Raw genomic sequence first — 18532 nt, forward strand, 5'->3', positions numbered from 1 at the left:
GACCTACAACAGAACTTTTAGCTGAAGTGAAGATTCAATGCAAATGTGGCACTGTTTTGCTCTGAAGACCTCTACACTGCCTCAGCCTACTCTCCAGTCAGTCAGGACCTGTGAGGGGACTCTGCACCCCCAGCCTGGGCTTCCGTGCACTGGAGCTGGGAGGCCAGTGGGAGCAGTTAGGAGAGCTCCTCTGCAGTCACACCTAGGGCAGGGAAGAACCTGCCAAATATGCTCATTTTTTTTTATGCCCTTACACACTTTCTGCCCCTGATGAAATCCTTCCAAACCATCTCCTTCTGAGAAACCAACTTCCTCAGCTCAAATGAATTCCTCCTCTGGGTCCCACAGGATTCCGTACACACCTGTTATAGCACTTCTCACACTGCACCCAGTGATCTCTGTGTGCGTGCCTCTGACCCTCCCACCAGAGAGACTCCTATGGGAGTGGGCTCTGGGCTTTACTCATCCTCTTGTGCACCCAGCCCAGTGACTGGCACATCATGCCACCCATGTTTGTTGAATTATTAATATGCATGTATGTAATGAAGCTGCTAACCAAAAGGTTGGCGGTTCCAACCCACTCAGTGACTCTACAGAAGAAAGACCTGGTAACCTGATCCAGTGAAGATTACAGCCTAGAAAACCCTACAGAGGCAGTTCTGCTCTGTCCCAGGGGGTTGCTGTAAGTTGAAATCGACTTGATGGCACACGATATGCTTTCAGATGGAAGATGTCATAGCGACCTGAAATATCTTCAGCTTTGTTCCTATAAAAATGCCTCTGAATAATCTTGAAGGACAGACAGCAGAAGGATCATCTTCAGAGTACCATCCCAGGCATGCAATTTATCCACCCAAATCCGCCACACTCCGCATGTGCCTGCAACCAAAACCAAGCCCCATGGCTGCCCTCTGATGGCTACTCAGGGTAATGGCAAGACAAAGACATTGAGTTTGGGGTCAGGTCTTTATTAGACAGTTACTGCTGCACTACACGGGTCCGACGATTTGCAGTGGACCATGGTAAGCCTGGGGAATGTGTATCTCCTCTTCCTGTTGTTCACAGTGAGTAGGTTTCTCCAGAAAAGCAACAGAGGCTGGGACCAATGAGCTCGAAGGTTAGAAGTGGAACTGGAAGGCCTGGGTCACGTGCTGCTTCCACGCCTCCAGGCTGGGCAGCAGGGAAGAGATGCCCATGACATGCCAGGTCTCCCCATCCGACAGCACTGAGGTCTGGTAGGACAGCAGCTGCACGCCCGCCTCTGCCAGAAGGCCTGTGGAGCAGAAGAAATTCCAGTTGGCACAGGGCGTGGGGAAAGGGGGAGCAAGGGGTTGGGGATAGAATAAGAAGTTTTGGGCTTCAATAATCAAAGCTGGAGTCCCTGCGTGGTGCTAACAGTCAAGTGCTTGACCACTAGCTGAAAGGTTGGAGGTTCACACCCACCCAGAGGCACCTCAAAAGATCTGCTTCTGAAAGGTCACAGCCTTGAAAACCCTATGAAGCAGTTCTACTCTGCACACATGGGGTCGCTACGAGTTGGGATCGACTCAACTGCAACTAACAACATGATCAAAGCTGCAGTGGGGGGATGAGGGTCACAGAATCAAAAACATCATAGATGGAAGAAATGGGAGCATCTGGCCATCTTCCCTCGCCATTCCAGAGACTGGGAACATCCTGGCTATCAGGCAAGACAGAGAAAAGAAATCCAGATACAAAGAGCTGTAGCTGTCTTTTGACTTGCTGATGGCCGATTTTATCCCGGTCAACAGCAAGGGAGGGAAAAAGCAGAGGAAAGTTCCTCTCGGTGTCTGGAAGGGATGGTGAAAAGAAGTTCCTAGAGGTCTGAGACACACCCTCTGTCAAACCTGGACGTGCACCCAGCAGCCCAGGCCCCAGGGGAGCAATGCTCAGCATGGGGGCAGGTCCCCGATGCCCATGACTGCTGGAAGAGATACCCCACAGGCTCTGCTTCAGTCAGGCTGGACAACAAGGACTGCGGGTAGGGGAAGAGCCTGTGGTCAGGGCTCTGAGCTCCAGGGAGACCTCGCCACAGGCACGTTGAAACTGAGCTTAGCATGGTGAGCACGGATTCTGGTCTCAGCCCTAACATACAGTTCTGCAACCTTACGTAAAACACTTCTCTGAATTCAGTACCCACCCCCTGAATGTTCTGGAAATGGGTATGACAGACCCAGAGTGTGATGCAGATAGAGGTGTTCTGAGGCATAGAGAGGAGGCAGAAGATCTGTGGGGCCCATTCCCACGGCAGAAACCCCCACCCCTGCCCGAAGGGTGCTGACTGTCCCCACAGGTCCCTTCTCACCAATCATGATAGGCAGCATGGCAAGGTTGGAGGGCTGAGCACGGACCATGAGCAGGGGAAGGCCCCTGCAGAGAGGCACTTCCGGCCTGAAGACAGCGCCGTTGAGTGCCTGCAGCACAGGCGTGGTGCCCTGCACTGAGCCCACAGCTTGGTAGGGGGTACCTGCCAGGGTCACGGTCAGGAGGCATTCCCCGAAGCTCTGCTCCCCTGGCATAGCAAGGCTGTGGGAGGTGGTAATCTGTGGAGAGAAAGCAAGGAGGCTCAGTTATTCCTCTGGGCTGCATCATGCTCACCTCTCCCTGGGCTCAGTAGCCCACTGACAGGGCTGAGCCAATATGCTCAGCAGTTCAAGGGCCGGGGGAAGACAGCAATGGGATATGCCTAGTGCCCTGTGCATTAGTTTCCTGGGATGGCCAATGGCTTCCTGGAGGAAAGACAAAGAGATCTCACAGGTACAGGTACAGGCTTGGAGGGACAGCAACTGGAGACAGTGAGAGAGGGAGGCAGGGCAGTAAGGACTCGGCTGCTGGGTTAGCAGGCCGCCACAGGCTGACTGGGTCTGGCGCCTCCTGCTGTGACTTACTGCCTCCTGCACAGAATCAGTGGCCTGGTTGGGAGACAGTAGTGCGGGGAGGAAGGAAGCGGGTGGGGAAGCAACTCTGTGGGGTCCCTGGGCAGTGCAGACGGTTAATGTTCTTAGCTGTTAACCAAAAGGTTGGAGGTTGGAGTCCACTCAGAGACACCTCAGTAGAAAAAGGCCTGGTGACCTATTTCTGAAAAACCAGCCACTAAAAACCCTCTGGAGCTCTGTTCTCCTCTGACACACAGGTCAGAATTGACTTGAGGGCAACTGGTTTAATCTCGCTCTGCCAGCTCCCGCTAGCTGAGAAACACAAACTTTGATCCGAAAAAGGGACCAAAGGTGAAGAGGCCAACAGGAAGGAGTGAGGGGCAGGAGAGTGTGCATGGGGCGTGGTGCTTGCTTCTGGGGCTTGCAAGCCAATCAAGAAGCAGGGTGCTGCAGAAAAAAGAACACTGGAAGGAGAGCCAGAGACAGGGGGCGCTGGGCCATCTCCAAGCCTCTACCATGTCGGATTCAGCCCGGATACTCAGCCTGGTTGTCATTCTCCTAATCTGTGAAATGGGGTGTTATGGGCTGAACTGTGTCCCTCAAAACTGTGCATTGAAATCCTAACCCCTGTACCTGTAAATATGACTGTTTAGAAATAGTAGGGACTTTTCTTTTATTAGGTTAGTGAGGTCATACCAGTGTGGGTCCTAAATCTAACCATTTCTGAGTTATAAAAAGAGCAGAATAGACTCAGAGACACACACAGGGGGAAGATGTCCTATGAAGACAGACACACATGCCACGTATACCCACAAGCCCAGGAACTCCAGGGATTGCTAACAGCTACTAGAAAACAAAATGGACGAGGAAGTCCCTCCCCCTAAAGCCATGCCTTGATTTTGGACTTCTAGCCTCCTGAGCTGTGAGAAATAAATTTCCATTCTTTAAAGCCACCCACTTGCAGTATGTTTTCATGATGGCAGCACTCGGTAACCCAGAGATGGGGGTACTACCATTGCCTCCTTTTCACAGAGCAGTGGAGTTCACAAAAGCACTCTCACATGTATTGTTTCGCTTAATCTTTACAGAGACACTCAGAGGTAGACAGTATCTTCATTTGGCAGGTGAAGATTTCAGAGCTTCCTCTCACAGAGACCCAGGGCTTGTACTCAACGAGTAGGGCTATAACAGTGCTCTGAAAGAGCGCTCTGAAAATGAAGGAGAAAGCAGTGCCAGAGGGAATGGCGAAGGACAGGGTGGGGGTGGGGGACGTACGTTGAGCCCAGCCTCTTTCACCAGCAGTTTGGCGTTCACCAAGTTCACATCCACCTGGTTGGAAGCTTCCTTCAGGAGGCCCACGATGACTGCAGGGCTTAAGCAGTTCCCCGCATTCTTCAAGGATGTTCCTGGGGACCAAGAGAAGCTATCAAAAGGTCACCATTTATTGAGAAACACAGGATCGGGCAGGAGGCCACTGGCACTCCACGCTCACTGCTCAGGGCAGTTGCGATTCTCTTCCTCCCAAAGGCTCAGAGCCAGCCGGAGTCGGGGGGTACAATCCGGATCCAAGCCAGGAAAGCCAGCATGCTCTAAATCAGCCCTGAGAAGCTGCCCTCCAAAATTCAGCCCACCTTCCACTGCATCCACCCCCCTTTGACTCCGCCATATCAGCCTGCCTGTCATTCTTGAGGGCACCCGGACCTGGCACTCGGACCCTTGCAGGCCTCAGGAAATGGAAACAAAAAGAAGCAAGTGAAGCAACGTCTCACCTTGGACGCCCAGACCCCTGCCACCCAGGTCCCACCAAGGCCTTGTTTCCCCTGGGCCTAGGCACACAGGCCAGTGGGGATCCCCTGGTATTGTCAATGCTTCAGGGACTAGCGCCCCATCCCCACTCTTCCCAAGGCGTAGAGATGTCCAGCAGTCACAGGAGAAGGACAAGCCTCTGGAATGATAAGGGAACTGATCCCTCCCTGGCCTTTCAACCACCTTTGCACAGTGCTGGATCCCTACAAAGGCGTCCAGAGCCTGCTTAGTGGCCCTGAGGGGCAGACAAAGGGCACTGTTCTCATTCACATACCACGGCTGGGCAAACAACCCTGAGGTCCGCTGGCCGGCCCGAGGGCCCACCTCAGTATGTTACAGAGCACACAATGTCCCCATGGGGTCATCTGGTACATCCATACTCTCTCACTCTGCCCAAGAAGAAATCAAAGTCACCCAGCAGGTGGGCAGCAGAATCAAACCAGAATTTAACATCCTGTTGCTTAAAGTAGGCCTCCCTCCCCTGGATCCTACTGCCTCTTCCCTACAAGTCTACCTCTTGTGAGATAGCTCTTAGACCCAAACAATGAACATCTTACAAATACTGCATAAACATGATTTGTAAAAATTCAATCTATTTTCCCAGTGACTTTTTGTATTTCCCCACCACCCTCCACTCTCAGTAGTAAGTGAGCCATATTGGGAGCGTAGGTTGTGGAATCACAAGACCAGGGTCCAAGTCACCTCCAGGTCTGTCGCCAGCTCTGTGGCTTGCAGTAGACACACCCAGTCCATGCCCCTGTCTCCCTCCCTCTACAGCATCCCCAGCTCATCCCGTGCAGTCAGCAATATCTGGGCTCACCCTGTGTCACCACCTGGATGGTCCCTTTGGGGGACCCGGCCCAGGCTCGCATCAGTGTCCCCAGAGCTTCTGCCAGACCAATCCATGGCTTGGTGTGTAGAGAGAAGGCACTGGTAAGGGCCTGGGCATTTACCTGCAGAGAAAATGGGATCAGGGCTGAGGGCAGGGCACGCCTGCTCAACTCAGCCAAGTCAAGGTCTTGTTGTTGAGACTCAGCCCCACATGGAGAGCAGATGGCAAAGGCCCACCTTTGCTTTGGGTGCCTGGTGCGTGACAAATGCCCATCAGCCACCTACAAGAAGGCAATGACTAGTCCTACAAATGAGAACTGTGGAGGCAGGAATGGACAAAAGCGCTGAGATCACTCAAAATTGCCGGGGAATGAGGAGTCAATTCTCCCTACATTCAACTGTCAGCCCTGCCCCACTATGCTGGGGAAGCATCTGAACAGCACAATAAGAAGGTGAATCTACATAAAATGTTTGGGGGCTCTTATGGATTGAACTGTGTCCCCCCAAAATGTGTGCTGTAAATTCTGGCCCTGGTGGCACAGTGGTTAAGAGCTAATCAATCAGGTCAACAGTTCAAATCCATTAGCTGCTCCTTGGAAACCCTATGGGACAGTTCTACTCTGTCCTATAGGGTCACTATGAATTGGAACTGACTTGATGGCAATGGGTTTAAGTTTGGCTTTACAGGGTCACTATGAGTTGGAATCGACTCAATGATGGGTTTGGGTTTTGTATACCTGTGGTTATAATCTCATTTGAGAATGGGTTGTCTTTGTTATGTTAATGAGACAGTTATTAACAGTTATGAGTGTATGGTGTGTTTTGAGTCAACCTCTTTTGAGATATAAGAGGTGACTGAGCAAGCAACCAAGCAAGCAAGCACTGATGGGGGAAGATAGATGCCCCCTATATGAGATCTCCAAGGAACGAAGAAAAAGAAACTGAAAAGAGACAAAGACCTTCTCCCAGAGCCAAGAGACAAAGCCTTTCCCTAGAGCCTTCTAAACTGTGAGAAAATAAATTTGTTTGTTAAAGCCCCCCACTTGTGGTATTTCTGTTATAGCAGCCCTAGATGACTAAGACAGGGTGCACAGACTACTTGTATATATGGTGGTAGGTCTCTGTGGGATGGCATTCCTAATTTGCTTTTATCTTAAATTTCTCTATTGATAAAAAAAAAAAAAAGCGAATGTTTATACTGTCACTAAACACTATGATCGAACATCACAATTTATAAAGCGGTTTTATATACTTTTGATGACCCTGTGCTTCACACACTGACCCATATGCTATCCACCACAAGGCATGCTGGGAGGTCAAGGGGGACAGAAGCAGCGCATCTTCCTCAAGTTTTTAGTCTAGTGTCTGGCTGGCTGGATTTTCAACAGGGGCTTGACGACAAGGCCAGTTTATTCCTGGGACAAAATTTCTGTGCCATTTTGTGGTTCAAAACACTCTGGTTCTGAGTTACATATTGGCCACTTTTATTGAGGCAACTTATAAAGAGAAACACCTAAGAGGGATCTAGTCAGAATTTTTTTATGCAAATCAAACAAACAGCTACAAGATGTAGAGAAAAGAAAATATGAATGCCTCTTTCTTTTTTTCATAAAGAGAGAATTGGCAGAGAATTAAAAAAAAAAAAAGAATCTGTTGGAAATGATCTCCCTTCTGTGTGGGAGGCAGCCTGGGTGAGGGCTTCCTACTTTAGGGCTTGTATTTATCCTCTCCAAGGGGATACAGGAAGGAAGAGCAGCAAGCGAGGAAGTGGAACAAGAGAAGATCAGCTGGTGAGAGAAGAGCTAGAGGCCAACCGACTGGGCTGGGCTGTAAGCTTGCAGCAGGCAGAGTAAAAGTGCTGAGTTACACCGCCCCAAAGGCAGGTACGACCCTCATTTCTCCCTGTCCGGGCTGAGGAGCCCAACCCAGAGGACCTGTTGACCATATATCTGGTGAATAAAAGGAGGTTCTCAGTCTTCTCTAGAAGATAAGCTGAGGGGCTCCAGAAAGCCTTTGGACACCCACCTGACCCTAATGTTAATCTGTGTCTAAGGTTTGAGCAGAATTGAACTGGAGAAGACACAGTAAAGAATTTAGGAAAAAAGATACTTTCTATGTGATAAAAATGTATTTTCCCAAATACCTCCTACTCTAAGACTGCCAGCTGCTTTGGGGTGGAAACTTAAAATTGCCTAAGATTAATATTTTTACAATAATAAAAAAAAATTGTTTTTGTTTTTTTTTTAACTTGCCAAAGATTGACTAAGTTGACCAAGATATTTTACCTCCTAAGTAAGATGGGAAAATGCTATAGTTCCATTTGATGGAATTTGTGTTAAGGAGCCCCCTTCAGGAAAAGCCCTGGAATGCCACCCTACCTAATAACAACATGAATAACTTAGTAAGGGCAGCAACCTTGAGGGCAATGATCTGCTTTGTGAAAGGGCTGTGTGGGTAAAGCCAAGCCAAGACTGACTGGCAATTGTCACAGGCCAAGCATCAGCTTGGGTCTCAACCTGTGTCACCTGGGAGGAACCTGCTCAGACCTGTTCAGAACCTGCTCATAAGCAGATGTATAAGATGTTGGAGGAGTAAGTCTCTCATAAGGAGCCAACGGACACACTACAGAGAGGAACGAGGCCTGCCAACACGGACAGATCAAGAGTCGACGTGTCTTTGCTGACTCCATTCCTGTGGCCACCAAGCTTTCCAGACCCTCCCCTTGTACCTGCAATGGCTGGCCCTGGGGAGTCCTCCTGACTTTGAGCAGACTGAATGGGGAGGCAGGGCAGAGGCTGGTCCCCTTACTTTCTCAGGTTGTAGAGGACAGGGTAGCCTGGGTGGGCTGCCAAACCAAGCGTGGGAGGGCTGAACAAATACCTTGTGTTTCTACTGCCACAGTTCTCTCCAAAACCAGCTAACATCCCTGTGCCGAGGGTCAGCCCAGAAGGTCAGGAGCTGCCTCATCCCAATCCCATTGACTTATTGATCGAATGCTCTGGGCCAAGCGCAAAGGTGCCACACGAGCTGCAGGGAAGCTTGAGCCGTGTTTTTTTCCTCAGAGAACTTAGAATTTAGGAAGCGAGAAAAATATAAACTCCTGGAACCTTGGCAATATGATTAATTGCCAAAAGGACTGAGGTGGAACTAGAAATGAAAAATAAGTCTCAGTGAAGGGAGTGGTGAGCCCAAAAAACCAAGGCCATGCCGTATTCGTCTGTGTCCCCACAAAACTAGACAGAGTATATGGCACCCCCTGGAGCTTAAGACGGAGCTCTGGTGGCACAGTGGTTAAGAGCTTGGCTGCTAATCAAAAGGTCCGCAGTTTGAATCCACCAGCCGCTCCTTAGAAACCCTACAGTGCAGTTCTACTCTGTCCTATAAGGTCGCTATGACTTGAAATCGACTCAGTGGCAACGGGTTTGGTTTTGGAGCTTAAGAAATATTTGAAGAATGAATGAATGAGATAGGAGTCGAAATAGAAGTCAGGCTGGAGGAAAAAGAGGGCATGCCAGGAAGGGCCCAACATGAACAAAGTCAAGAAGTGAGGATATTCCTACTTACATGAAACCTCTACAACAGGCACATGTATAGAGACCAGAGCTCGTTAGTGGTTACCAGAGGCAGGGGAGAGAAGAAAAGGGCAGTCATTGTTTAGGAAGCGTTGAGTATCTGTCAGTCGGGATGGAAGATACTAGTGATATTTACACGTGATTAACGTATGATGTCACTGATTTATACAAGTAAAAACGGTTGGACTGGCAAATGCTGTGTTATATACATTCTTACCACAATTAAACAAAAGAAGTGGGGAGATTATGCTCTGGTCTGGGAAAACAAGGGGGTCAGCTGGTATAGAAGGTTCACACTGGGGGGCAGGGAGAACCTTCACCAGGGTTCTAAGATGGACATGAAGAAAAAAGGGCTCTGAGAAGCTTGCAAGGCGAGAGCACTGCGAAGGGGCGTTCCACACAGGCCACCCCCAATCCACCCCCACCCGCTGCGTCCACCAGCAATCACCCTAGCAATGCTGCTTCGTTCCCAAGGCTTGTGGAGAACAAAGAAGTCTTTCTCTAGAGGCTGGGCTCGGGAAGAGCCACAGTCTCTGCAGCAAGGCTGCAGTACAGCAGGGCTAAGCTGGCAGCTCCTGCTGCCAGGCCTCAGATAGCAAGGCTGGGGTTAGGGCTGCTCCTGCCCACCCCTGCCCCAACAGAGCTGATTCAGGTGGGTTCCCTTATCTTCAGCTCCCAGGGCTGAATCAGTTCACCACACCACTGCTCACCCACGCAGGCACCGTTCCCAAAAAGACACCTTCCTTACCCTCCTCTCTCACCTCTGAGCCCCCAGCCCCATAGGGTGATACTCACAACCCCTGCAAGAGATTTCCCCTTCACCATGTCCACGAACTGGACAGCAATTTCCTCCCCGCAGCGGCTCTGGGCTTCGATGGTGCTGGCACCAAGGTGGGGGCAGCTGATGACATTCTCGTGGTCCACCAAGGCTCGGTCTCGTGGTGGCTCCTGTCCAGGAAGATACCCTCTTGGTTGGCTGTCATACATGGACCACCTCTACTCAGGTAGCCCAGGACTTAGGGAAGCTGGCAAGAAGGAAGGTGGGAGTGGTGCTGCCTTCTACTTCCGTCAAGGTGGTCGCTTGTCTCAACAACTGGATTCCTCATGAATGTTCTACACCACAACAGAGTGTAGACAACAAAAGCTGCGAACCAGAGCCAAACCTCAGCTCCACCATTTACTATCTATGTGCCTTTGGGCAAATCTTAGTCTCTTAGAGCCTCAGTTTCCCTTCCTATAAAATGAGGTTAATGCTATCTACTTCATAACATTATTGCGCGGATTATGCACCCTTGGAGTCCCTGGGTGGTACAAATGATGAATGCACTTGGCTGCCAATGGAACATTTGGAGGTTTGAGTCTACCCAGAGCTAGCTGGGAAGAAAGGCCTGGCCATCTATTTTGTTAAAAATCAGCTAATGAAGACCCTATGGAGCACAGTTCTACTCTGACATACATGGGGTCGCCAGGAGTCGGAGTGGACTCAACAGCGGCTGGTTTTATGCACCTGTAACAGAGGTTCTCAACCAGTGGTAGCTATTATTGTTGTGGGTTTTCCCCCTGAAACTCACCCCCTCTGCATTCTTGCAGCGTTTACTGCCACTGCGCCTCACGGGTTAAGTTCTTAGCACAGTGTCACGCTCTTCACAGGCACTCAACACAGGTATCTGCACCTCACTAGGTCAGGCCGCCACCTGAGGTACCTGTGCCTCACCTTCCAGAGTCCCCTCCAACCCTCCTGCATACTGAGCAGAATGTATTGCCCTTGGGAATGCTGCTTGGGCCTCTTCTCTTCCGGGCCCCCTTCCCAGCACTCTGTCCAGGCTACACAATAGTAGGTACTACGAGGATGCCCAAGACGGCAAGTTTTGGGGAAAGGTACAGTGTTAGGAAGGATGGTAACACAGAGATGGGCAAGGTATGCCCCTGACTTCAAGGAGCTTATAGTCTAGTTGAGCAAAATGCACTACAGGGGCTCAGACCACACAGCTAATAGGCACTGGAACGAGCAAACCCCTGACTGCCTGCTCCAGAATCCATGTTTTTTTCTCCGGTGTCCTCGGAGAGAAGGGAAGCTCTGACACTTGGGGCAAAATGTTTGAGGAAAAAAGTGGAAATGCACTTGTCCCTGTTCTACCAGGTGTGAGGATAAGGTAGGGGAGTGGGTGAGTGGATGTGCAGCCTCTACTCCCACAGGGGGACCTAGGAGAGCAGCTCACTCTGGGCACTGAGGGAACACTTGTAACCATTAGCCTCAGGCTTCCTTCCCGCCCAGGGCAGAAAAGGGTAAGGGAAAGCCATTGGGACCTTGGGTAGAAAGTCTCCTTGGCAGTGGGATTGCACTTCAGAGACCTATATCAGTACATTAAACCCCACTCCCTGCCCCAAATCCTTGGCCTCACGCAGCAACAGACCAGTAACTCTTCAGAACTGATTTGCAGTTCCTGTCTTCCCCTAAAGTTATTAAAATGGCAGCAGTCTGGGGAGTCTAAGACCAGAGATTAGGTCCTATTTAAAACTTACATTTTGCAGGAGTCAACATGGCTGTCCCCACACCAAGCTTTGCAAAGGCACCTCAGATCACGGAAGTTTTCTTGCAACACAATTTCCTCTATTTACCATGGACACTAGAAACAGTAAGCCAAGGCTCTCTAGTAGCATGCTGGCCTTCCCTGCCATGAGGCCTCTCTGCTTCCCATCTCTCCCTCCTCCACTGCCACTGGCGACCAGGCACTTACCTCAGTAAACACGTCCAGCGCGGCTCCAGCACACTGACCAGATTGCAGGGCCCGGAGCAGGGCGCCTTCGTCCACAATTCCGCCCCGAGCACAGTTCACCACACGCACCCCTTTCTTGCACTGGGCAAAGGTGCTGTCATTTAGCAACCCTGGAAAAAAGGGCAGAGTTTCCCTGCTGGGGTGGCACCTGGGATTCCCCGTTCTCAGCCCTTCCGTCCCTCTTTGTCTCGCTTCTCCCTTCTCAGATGTTCTGGGACAGGAGTCGCTGTTCTGGATTTGGGCCAGACTCCAAGCCAAAAGGTTGATTTGGAAACATCCCAGAAGTTCCTGAGATATTACTGCTTTGAATGGGTCCTGCAATCAGAAAGCCCTGCAGAGCCCCAGAAGTACTCATGGGGATCACTGGAGGCACAGATTGTGCCAAACTCACCCAGACACCCCATGCATTTCCAGCCAGCTCACCAATTCCTCTCTGACATGGGCCATCTAACAGAGCATCGCCTCGCTCCAGAAGACCTGAGTGGTCCTCCGCACAGCTGGTCACCTGTACCTACTGACGGCCCACCTTTACCTGGTGTGTGGCTTCTGTGGCCGACCCACAAGGTAGGAACATGCATACCTGTCGTGGAGGGCAGGAGCGGTGTGTGCACCGTGATGAAATCACAGAGAGGCCAGATCTCCTCCAGGGGCAGCTGCTGAACTCCAAAGGTGGAAGAGACCTCTGGAGAAATGATGGGGTCATACCCTATCGTCTGGTCAGAAGCAAGAGATATAATAATAACAATTATTATTATTGTTGTTATTATTCCTGATGGTTACCATCTATTGAACACTTACCATATACCAAGCACTACGCTAAGCCTTTTGCAAACACCAGTTTAATTCCCAGGACAACCCAGTGAGGTTGGTAGTATTCTTATCTCCACTTTAGGGATAAGGAAAGCAGGGTTTACACAATGAGGAGGTGATGGAGCCAGAATTCAAAAGGACGGTTGTCCACCTCCAGGGCCCATGCTCTTAACCACAAACAGATGCCTGAGAAACACATGTGTGGTTGGACAAGGTAGAATGTGGAGAGTGGGGCACCCTATGTGAGGGAGGATGGTCCTATGGGGAGCCAGGCCATGGTCATGGTCAGCCAGAAAAGGGAGGAGAGGAGGTGGCTATGACTGTATGGCCCATAGGTTTAGGAAGCAGACTGTTTAAACATCGAGGAAAGCATCAGGGAGGGGGGTATTGGTGGTGGCAGAGCAGGGCTAGGAATGAGACCAAGACCTGTCATTGGGTGTGGGGGCAATATACTAAGACTGACATGCCCTGTCTTGAAATTTCTTTTAATAAGGCTTACAACGCTTCTGGTCTTGGAAGGCCCAGCTCATGACTAAGATCACACAGAGGTACAAGTGACTATTGGCAGATCCTTTCAACGAGGCAGATTTGATTGGGGTGGGGAACAAGGGCAGCATTGAGAGGAGGAAAGTGGCACGTGAAGGCAGCAGGGGTGGAGAAGGACCCAGGAAGACCCCCGGTCTAGGCTAGCCAGGGAGGAAGGGGGTCTCCAAAGCAGAGGGGCCTCCCTGAGGCTGCCAAGAAGGAAAAAAGATCAGCTCCTAGAAGATGGGGGCAGGCAGAAAAACTCCAGGGGAGCAAATTACATCAGCGCCATGGAACTGGCCAAAGGACATCAGTTATTAGTGACAGGAAAAGGGAAAGTTGGGGAAGAAAAGCTCTGAAAAAGGAGGAAAGGATGTGAAATCATAGCTAATAACAGCAAACATTCAAATGGCATTTGCTCTGAGTCAGTGATTTGACATAAACTCATTCTTTATGGGTTAACCCAGTGTCATCAAGTTGATTCTGACTCCCAACAACCCTACAGGGCAGAGTGGAACTGACCCCCATAAGGTTTTCAGGAAGCAGTTGGCGCATTGAAACTACAGCCAGTCTCTTAACCACTGCACTTTAATGGGTTAATGGGTGAGGCACTTTTTTTTCCCCATTTTACAGGTGAGGAAACTGAGTCACAGAGAAGTTAAATGATCTCTCCAAGGTCACAAAGCTAGTGAATGGCAGGGCTGGGATACAAACCAGATGTCCTGACTCCAGAGCCTGCACTGTAAGTGTCTACACTCTAAAAAGTGGCTGGAACCCTAGGCCACAGATGAGAGGGCATGGGGCGAGGGTGGGAAGAGCAGGTCTACCTGGGGACCTGCTGTCACCTGAGGAGTGATGGCATAATGGCTGGCAGCACTGTCCCAGAGGTGAATATGGGCCCACAGCCCCCCATGAGAAAGCAGCGTGGAGTGAGCTGAAAGCCTCTCCCATCCTGCATCAGACTGTCTTGGACACCAGCCACGTATCTCTCTCGGCAAGGGCAATGCCTAGAAGGTTATGGAGGCGGCACAGGCAGTAGGGCAGAGTACAGCTAGGTACAAAGGGTTTGACTCCTGGCAACAACGAAAACCTACCCACTTTCTGCCTAGTCAGCCCCAGAGAGGCTTCTCAGTGTTCTGTGAGTTCAGTCTATGTCAGCAACACCAAAGGGGCCAGGGGAGAAGAGACTTAAAAATCTTAGGAATTTCGAAGGCATCAATGTCCTCAAGAAGACAGGACAGCAGACTGAGCCAGGCAGGCCTCCAAGACCCAAGGTTGTCAGCTGTGACCCACGAGGCCTGGATTTCAATCCTGGCTTAGTCACTGTCAACAGCATCACGGCAAAGTCAGTGCTCCCTCTGGGCCTGAGTCCTCGACCCTTAAATAACCGTACTCCCTTTTTATAGGAAGAATGGAACGTCCAGGGGAGCAGATAGCATCTGGGCCCTTGTTGTTACAAATCTCCTTTGTCTGGTAGCTCCGAGAATGGCTAGACAATGGGCCCATTCATCTCTAATCCAGATGGATTTTTTTTTTCACATGAAGTGGTGAGAGGAAGAGGACACCAACAAGGATTACAAAGCCAAGCCTGGCTGAGCGAGTTCACAGAACTCTCTGGCCTGCTCCGCTCTTGGAAGCCAAGAAACAGCCTGGGCCTGGCAGGAGGAAGAGTCTGCACTGTAAGCCTGGCACCATGCCCTGGCCAGCAGGTGCCTCTGTCTCAAGGGAAAAGAATGAGTAGAGCAGAAGACAAGCATCTTCCTCAGTGGTCAACAAGTACTGACTCAACTCCTTTCCTTCACAGAGAGAAGGTATCTCATTTATCTACAGACAGCTATAGGGAAAGAATTTGGCAGAGAACACTCTTGTTCTCACTGTGCCCCTGAGAGAGCCAGAGCAGAGAGGAGCTGAACTTGGCTAGGGACTGGGGGGACCGGCTTGGGTCTGTTGATGCATTCTGGGGGGCATGCCAGCATAAGTGGATTGAGTCTGCAAAACCACACCTGTTATTTGGCAACACTTTTGAGAAAAAGTTTCAAACCAAAGAAATGTCCTAGAGAATATTCTACACCAGAAGACCACATGGGCCTGCCCAGGGTCCTGGTGTACCTGAATCCGCAGCTGCTGGAGCACCTCTATATACACACCATCCAAAGACTATTGTTACAGAGGAGCCTCAGGGAGAAACTGAAAGGATTCCCCCACCTCCAATCCCGACCCCAGGACTGAGCCCTGACGCTGGTGCAATAGAGAAGCCCCAGCTCCTCCCATGGTCCTCCAGGAGCTGCTCCAAGGCCCTGCTGGCTCAGCTGTGGAAGGAGGAGAGCAAGAAGGCCTTGAACTTAAGGGGGCTTCAATGAGAATCCTAACGGTCATGCCCTGTTTCCACCCCATAGCCAATGTTTTTGGTTTTAGCAATAGAACTGTTTTGTTTTTTCCCCCAGTGAAATCTTAAACAGAAACCCAGTATAAAAAACAAAAACCAGCTGCTGTTGAGTAGATTCTGACTCATAGCGACTCCATGTGTTATCAGAGTAGACCTACGCTCCATAGGGCTTTCGGTGGCTGATTTTTTGGAAGTAGATTGCCAGGTTTTTCTTCCAAGGTACATCTGAGTAGACTTGAACCTCCAACCTTTTGGTTAGCAGCAGAGTGCTTAACTCTTTGCACTAACCACTCTGAGACCCAATATAAAAACAACTAAATTCTAAGCTGCAGAGTCGAAGGACTAGAACCCCAGCTTTGCTGTCTCCTTTTGCCCTCTCCCCACTCCCACACTTGTCCCTAAGGCACCTTTCCAGAACCAGAGGCTCTAGAAAGAGTTGGAGGATTACTGTTCTAGGTAGCAGACTGAATATAGGAGCTGCCTGTCCTTCAGAGCTTTTGTCCTTAGAGTGACTGGGCAGTAACATGGCGCAGGGACTGTTTAACTCATACAGAGCATTAATGAAGACAGAGGCAGTGGTGCTGGGTAAAGGCCACCAGGCTGGAAGCCAGGAGACCCAGAGTCTGGCCTCCACTATTCCCTAGTCATATTATCTTAAGCATGTCATATAACTCTCCTGGGCCTCAGTTTCCTTTTCTGTAAAACTGGGATAACAGTATTGACCCACAGGGTTGTTGTGGGCACAGCATCTGACACAGCAGACCTCAGGAAGCACCAGCTAGACCTGAAGGAAATGGTAGCAAATGGGGGGCTCTGGTTCAATGTCCACCTCTCTGGGCTAAAGTCTGACTCATCACTGCACTGGCCACAAAGGAGCTGTCATGAGATGCTGGTCTGCTCATTCATGGAAAACATTGCAAAGAAAGTAAAATGCTCAGCTCCTTACTGGCTTTGGCCCACTAACACATTCTGGGGGGCATACCAGCATGAATGGGTTGAATCTATGAAATTACAACCTGTTACCTAATAGTGGGCAACACTGTTGAGAAGAAGTTTTAAACAGAAGGAATATTCTAGAACATAAGACTTCTGTGACTCAGAAAACCGCCACTCTGGAGGCTGCCAGAATGATCCTGAAACCCACATCTGTGCCATGCAAGCCAGCAACCCCTCCAAGGTAGCATGCCAAGTCTCCGCCTGTACCTGTGCTGAGTGGATGGCAGCAAGGTGGTCTGGGACAGGCCTATCATCCCAGTCAACCTCAACACATACAGCCAGGAGGTGTTGGGAAGCTGCCTGGCTAAGCTCCCTAGGAGCTACCTCTAGGATCCCTCCCCTTCCCTAAGTGATCACACATTCACGAAGAAAGGGAAATAGGATGACCATCCCCACATCTGGGCACAGGTGGATCTCTACCTGCAAAGCCGGTGATATGAAGGGGTCAGCTCTTAAAACACGATACCCTGAAAAGGGTCAGACACTAATCATTAGTTAAACACCTGAAATATAGTTAGCAGCTGGGGTGACAGGCCAGGGCACAAGATCAGACCCTAGGTACCAGAGAGAGAAAGGGAGTGATAAAGAAAATCTTTACATTCTTGGCAGTTCTGCCTGGGCCAGCCCAACGAGAACCACTCAGACTAAAGCCCCCCCCACCCCCCAGTCTTATTCAAATCGTAAGATTCCCAAAAGGTTGCCCCCGGTCCACTATCTTTAATTAGGTTGTTCTCCCACATTCCTGTAACAAACCACAGTCTTCAATAATTTCACAGCATTTCCTATGGCTGCAGAGTGAACTCACTGTTATCAAAACTATTTCACAGATAAAGAAGCTGGTAGCCCATGGACGACAGATTCTCAAAGACATCAGGGCTTGAAACTTTAAAGGGCATCTGCTTCAACCTCTCAGCCACTGCTCACATCCCCCCTTCACACGCTGGCCATGCGGTTATCCAGTCTTCCACATCTATCTGTAGTGATGGGGAACTTGCTGTCTCCTCATACCACCTATTATGTGTGTTCTCCAAAAATTGGTGTCAACTTGGTTAGGCCATGGTTCCCAGCACTGAATGGTTGTCCACCACTTTGTGATCTGATGTGATCATCCTACGTGCTGTAAATCCTAACCTCTGTGAGGCAGGATTAGAAGAGTTACGTTAATGAGGCAGGACTCAATCTACAGGATTCGGTTATACCTTGAGTCAATCTCTTTTGAGATATAAGAGAAAATTGCACAGAGAGGAGGGATGTCATGCCACCAAGAAAGAAGCGCTGGGAGTGGAGCATGTACTTTGGTCCCGGGGTCCCTGGGCTGAAAAGCTCCTAGAGCATGGGAAGATTGATGACAAGGACCTTCCCCCAGAGCTGACAGAGACAGAAAGCCTTTCCCAGGAGCTGGCACCCTGAATTTGGACTTCCAGCCTCCTAGACTGTGCGAGAATAAACTTCTGTTCGTTAAAGCCATCCACTTGTGGTAATTCTGTTATAGCAGCACTAGATAACTAAGATACTACCCTTTCCATCTGGGGACAGCTCTGTCTGTATAACTGTCTCATCCTGGCTCTATTTCTCTGGAGAGCCAGACACTGAGTGGACTGCATGGCTCTTCAACAGGATGGCCCTTCCTCTATTTGAAGGCCTCCACTAAGACTCCCAAATCTTGATCGGGCCCAGTGAGCCCAGTACCTTCAAACTTCCCTTAGGAAGCACAGACATGAGCCCCCTTGCATCTCCTCTGTCTCCAATGCTTCCACAGATTCACAGAGCATGGGCCCTTGAAGGCTCACAATACTCCCCAAAGGTCTGACGATTACAGAGCATGAGGTATGCCACCTCCTTCGCTCTGGAAAGCATACTTCTTTTAATGCTGCCAAAAGTCTTCATGAGCCACACCACTGAAATCACTATACTTTGTCAACTAAGGCCCCT

At 50.1% G+C, this 18532-nt stretch overlaps 1 protein-coding gene across 1 annotated transcript in view; it reads right to left on the reverse strand.

Annotated features, from left to right (window-relative positions):
• Positions 1–952: 952 nt before the first annotated feature.
• Positions 953–18532, reverse strand: part of PHGDH (phosphoglycerate dehydrogenase) — a 38723-nt gene continuing 21143 nt past the window's right edge. The window contains exons 6-12 of the mRNA XM_003409622.4: positions 12464–12596; positions 11845–11993; positions 9902–10054; positions 5524–5656; positions 4173–4303; positions 2327–2564; positions 953–1273 (exon numbers count right to left, since the gene is read on the reverse strand). Coding sequence (XP_003409670.1) covers positions 1119–1273; positions 2327–2564; positions 4173–4303; positions 5524–5656; positions 9902–10054; positions 11845–11993; positions 12464–12596 — 1092 coding nt within the window. The 3' untranslated portion in view covers positions 953–1118. The remainder of the gene's footprint in view (positions 1274–2326; positions 2565–4172; positions 4304–5523; positions 5657–9901; positions 10055–11844; positions 11994–12463; positions 12597–18532) is intronic.

This window comes from Loxodonta africana, chromosome 3 (assembly GCF_030014295.1).
Source record: "Loxodonta africana isolate mLoxAfr1 chromosome 3, mLoxAfr1.hap2, whole genome shotgun sequence".
NCBI classification, from domain to species: domain Eukaryota; kingdom Metazoa; phylum Chordata; class Mammalia; order Proboscidea; family Elephantidae; genus Loxodonta; species Loxodonta africana.